Consider the following 5,000-nt stretch of genomic DNA (forward strand, 5'->3'; position numbering starts at 1 on the left):
TCATCTTAAAATATGTCTCCAGGATCTACATAAATTCTCATGAAAAATTATAAGAGGGCTTTCAAACAAGTGACAACTTAGAAATAAAAAATAAGGATACACAAAAAATCTACAATCTGAACTTCCCTCAGCATACCAGAACACATGAAATTCTTTAAAATCATACAAAAAAGACAATGGCCCCCATGAGAAGAATGAAAAACAAAGAAGAAAAAAAGAACAACTGACACTGGGAACTGGTTATGAGACCATTTTAGCCAGGAGCAAATTTTTTTATGTGAGAACTGGCAATGGAACTGTAGAAATCTATCATCTTTTCTTTCTTTTTTTGAAGAAATGTATCATTCTTCACTTTTCTCATGGACAGAGCTTTCTGAATGCCATTTCCTCATCATCGTTCACAATATCTTACTGTAATATTGAGCTACTTCTTATCATTTCTCGTGTGAGTGCATGTTTCTGACACTTTTTTTAAGATACACATCCATAACTCTTGTCTGCCATCTAAAGTTTCTGCTCAAAGGTTACACATCTTTAAATATCACCAATGGATTATCATAGTTTTATTAATGAATACTGGCACATGTGGAAACAAGGACAAAGGATATGCAATACAAAAATTAAATCCTCCTAAACATTATTGATAGATATGTAAATACATGTAAGACATTGGAAGACATAATGAAACATATGAAAAAGACTGGTATATGAATCAGTGTCAAATGAATGAGAAAATGAAAAAGAGATGAGTTTATGACAGCAGAAAAATAACTAATGACCAGGGATTCTTAAACTGTTTATCATCGCACTTGCATTCCAGTACTTCTTCTTTGCCTCTACCTCCCTCCCCTACCCCATGTTCAACCAAAATAAGATATGCACAAAAAAAAATTATATAACAGTCACACAGAAAATTCCAAACACATCTATATAAATTCCTACAATTTTCCTTTGGGCTCCTCCTAACCATTTATGAACCACTGCGGGTGACAAAAGATGTTTACTGAAAAATTTAATAAGTACTGATACCAGGGGGGTATAATTCTTTTTGTTCTGCTAAAACATATTTGCCCTGTCAATTAGCTTACTAAATCAAGTTCCAAATTTTCTATATCTATGATCTATTTAACATTGTTTTTTATATAAAAACAGACAGACAAAACTTTATAAATTTATAACCCCCATAAAGTTTTGTTTAGACATTTGACAAGCTTTATCTATCCTGCCTTGTCCTGCAAGAAAGAGTATTTCTTCAGTTTTGTCATGCTAAGTAGTGTTTTTACATGGAATTGCATCACATGAAGTGACTAAATGAAATACACTCCAGATACAATCATTTGGAATTATTTAGTAAGGAGGCTGATATGTACAGTGTGAACTTGGCCCAAAACATAGAAAAGGAAAATGAAGAAGAAAAGAAAAGGACAACTGAAAAGGAAATATTAATAAACCCTAGAATATAATCTCGCAGGTTAACAAACGTAAAAAAATAAAAATAACAAGAGAGAGATTCTAACAAAAACAAAATGAAAGGAAGGTTAAAGATTGTGTTTCTTAACAGGAGAAAGTCTAGGCTTTCAAACAATATCTGAAAGACCATATAAGCAAGGGATGAAGGGAGACCTAGATAAGGAAATTTTTTTTTTACGAAGCTAATTTAGGGCTGTCAAACAATCATTATTAATGTATTATGAATGACTGTGTTTCCTAAGTAAGTGCTGCATATGTGTTCTATTCTTATACTATTCTTTGTGTCACGACCATTGCTTTGGTCCTTTGACAGCAAGAAAGACTAATGCTGACATGGATTGCCAAGCAAATCAACCAGATAAATATAATGGAACACACACACACACACACACACACACACACACACACACACACACACACACACACACACACACACACACACACACATGCACACGCACACATACTCACACACACTCACTCACTCTAACACACACATTCACTCTCACATGCACATACACATACATGTGTATACAAATACAAACACACGTATACAATTACTCATACATATATTAGATATATAGAAAGAGGCAGAAAATAAAAGATTAATGTACATATTTTTGCTTCTTCATTTTAAAATTACATAAAAAAATGACTTCTACATGCTAAGATTTACAAACATCCAGTCACTAGATTTACATTTCTTACATTAACCTTTATCATTCAGAATTTTCAGTCTTTTTGATATCATTTTCTTGATACTTGTGCTAGAAATGGAGTACTGAATTTACTACAAAATACAAACATTTATATTCATTTTGATTTTCTATTTACAGAAATGCTTTAATATATCAAATTTCTTACTGCAGTACCAGGATATCATATATCACATTCATGATTAATTAGAGGTACACTCATCAAGGTTTTTGAAACAAAAAAGGGAGAGAAAAAAAGGAGAACATCCCATTGATAATGCCTCAAATTCTTCCAATTTTCTGAAATTGTGGATGCTCTTCTCCCTACATGTATCTACATCATGGATTAATCCCCGCTTCCATTACACTTTTGCTCTGCTCATGTAATGGGGACTCTCGTGGGCGGTCCTCTGACTGAGGGGAGTGAGAGGGAGGCTGAGGAATTATGGAAATGCGGTGTTGAGGCGCATGAGATGACGTGGGAGGTGAGGCCTTTGAGGAAGAGGGTTGGTGAGTGCTGTTAGATGGTCGAGTTGGGTACTGAGGGTTGTGGACTTGAGGTCCTACGGAAGGCTGTTGCGAGGATGATGTCAGCTGCACAGAGGGCTGGATTTGTGATAACGATGGGTGGGAATGTTGCTGCTGAAGCGAAGGGAATGCATGTAGGGAGTGGTGAGCAGAATGAGTATGCTGAGCTGTTAGTTGCTGACTAGTGCTTTGTTGCTGATACTGGGAACTGTGTAACTGAGAAGAGGCATCCCTAGGTTCCCCCCAGACCTCTCCCTGTGGGTCTCCACCCAGAACTGTTGAGGCAGCTGCTGTCTGATCCTCAGCAGACTCTGCAAGCTTCAAGGCGCAAGCTCTTTCGTGTTTATAATAGTTACTGCAGTGATTGAATGACCGCCCGCACACTCGACATGCATAGGGCTTCTCCCCTGTGTGTATTCTCAAGTGGTTGCGAAGGATGGACTTGAAGGGGAAGACTTTGTTGCAGAACGGGCAGGGGTGGGGCCGGCCTAGTCTGCGCAACGCTGCTATGCCCTGCAAGAACGGGAGGGACCAGGTCACTACACTGTCCCACTCATGGCCTCTTAGCTTAGTCCCTTACAGCAAGCACCTAATATACCTCTAAAGTATGGCTTTATTCTAGTCACTGAAACCTCAACTTTCTCAAAAGCCATAATCAACAGCAATCAGCATTATTCTAGAGCTCTGTTCTCTCCCTTTCTACATAGTTCCTGTTCCTTAGTTATAATGTGAAGTGCTTTGAACTTTCGCAATGTCTGGGGAATTGAATGTGATGTTTATCAATAATCCTTTCCATATTTCTTGCATGATATCAGTGGCCTAATCTGTCCATTTTCAAAATCCACTGAGCTTAATTACCCAGAATATTAAAGAAATTCATCTATAGTCTCTGAAGTGTTTACTTCCTTTGATATTAGTACAACCTTTGTTTTGTATATCATATGATGGGAAACAAACATTTATATATCTGTGTATGAACAAAATCATTATTTGAAAGAGTATTAAAAGGAGAAAAAAATGAAGTTTTTCACTGATTCCAACACTATTATGGTCCTTGAGGATTCTTTTGATGGTTATTCATAATACATGCAGCATAACCAACATCTGGTCTTCTGTATACTAATGAAATATATATTTACCCTGTGACATAGAGAACCTTCAACTGATCTTCATGCATTTGTTGTTATATAACTTCTAATCATGTGTGACTATCCTTCTGATTTTATCACTCTTAAAATATCAGATATATAGTTATTCAGTTTATTGATATTTTCTTCATAAACTAAAATAATGACACTGAGACAGATATCTGAACAGACATCTTTACAGATGATGACAACATCACAACATGCCCTGCAATGGAGAAAGTTGTCATTACCTCTGTACAGTACTTTGTGTGCTCCACTGGGAAAAGTACTTTACTAATATTTGTTACTTGAAAGCCAGATATTTTTTTATCCAAATTGATGTAGTAAAGCAGCCAAGAAGTGGCAGTTATTGACAACTAAAACTTCATGACCTATATGCAACAGCAGCCAACTAACAGTGTCTGTCGGGCATGCTATGACCTCAGATATGTTGTGACCCCCAACAAGATGACAAACTGTATGCAATATAAGACTGTAAAGCAAGAATGTGGATCATAGTACAATACTTTACCATACTATGAGTCACGTGAGATGTTGGCTATTTCATCTTTATTCTATTGGTAATGGATGATGTGGTATCATATCATGGCGAATAACCAAAAGGGCTGGTGACACCTTATTATGTCAAGGGTCTATTTTCCAATCACCAAAATGTGGTCTCATGCCCCCTACTTGAGTTGAACAACTGTTCTGGCATGAACTAGTGTAAACTAATGTATACTTGTCCTTGCCTGAATTACTGAAAGTGTTTGCTGTTATCGGAATAAAACACACATCTCTATGAATTCTGGTTTGATATCTATCCTGTTTTCATGATGCAGGGTGTCTTAAAATGTGAAGAAAAAAGCTAAGCATTCATTTTCTTTTATTTGTACTGCAATTATTCAAGAACTTGATACCTCACCTTAACTATTACTATGATTTTTTTTCCTCTAACAGTTCTAATGAAACACAGTGGTAAAAAGTCTACGTATGATGAGCCAAGTTGACAGATGTAAGCAGAATCCCTTCCCTTTAAAATTCAAAGATCCGACGCCGCATGTTGTTATTGTTTAAGTTCAAGATAAAATGTTTATGTTGAGTACAAGCTCTTGCAACAGGTCAGTCAAAAAAATCTCTTCGTAGTCAAATATGAATGAGAAGGTAAATATTTCAAATTTTT

At 36.2% G+C, this 5,000-nt stretch overlaps 1 protein-coding gene across 1 annotated transcript in view; it reads right to left on the reverse strand.

Moving 5' to 3' along the window:
* Window positions 1-2,084: 2,084 nt before the first annotated feature.
* The window catches only part of LOC113808961 (protein bric-a-brac 1-like), a gene marked incomplete in the record, with an annotated part of 26,576 nt that continues 23,660 nt past the window's right edge, over window positions 2,085-5,000 (reverse strand). The window contains 1 exon segment of the mRNA XM_070139685.1: window positions 2,085-3,203. Within this exon segment, the coding sequence (XP_069995786.1) occupies window positions 2,502-3,203 (702 nt within the window).

Source organism: Penaeus vannamei, chromosome 3 (assembly GCF_042767895.1).
Source record: "Penaeus vannamei isolate JL-2024 chromosome 3, ASM4276789v1, whole genome shotgun sequence".
NCBI lineage: Eukaryota > Metazoa > Arthropoda > Malacostraca > Decapoda > Penaeidae > Penaeus > Penaeus vannamei.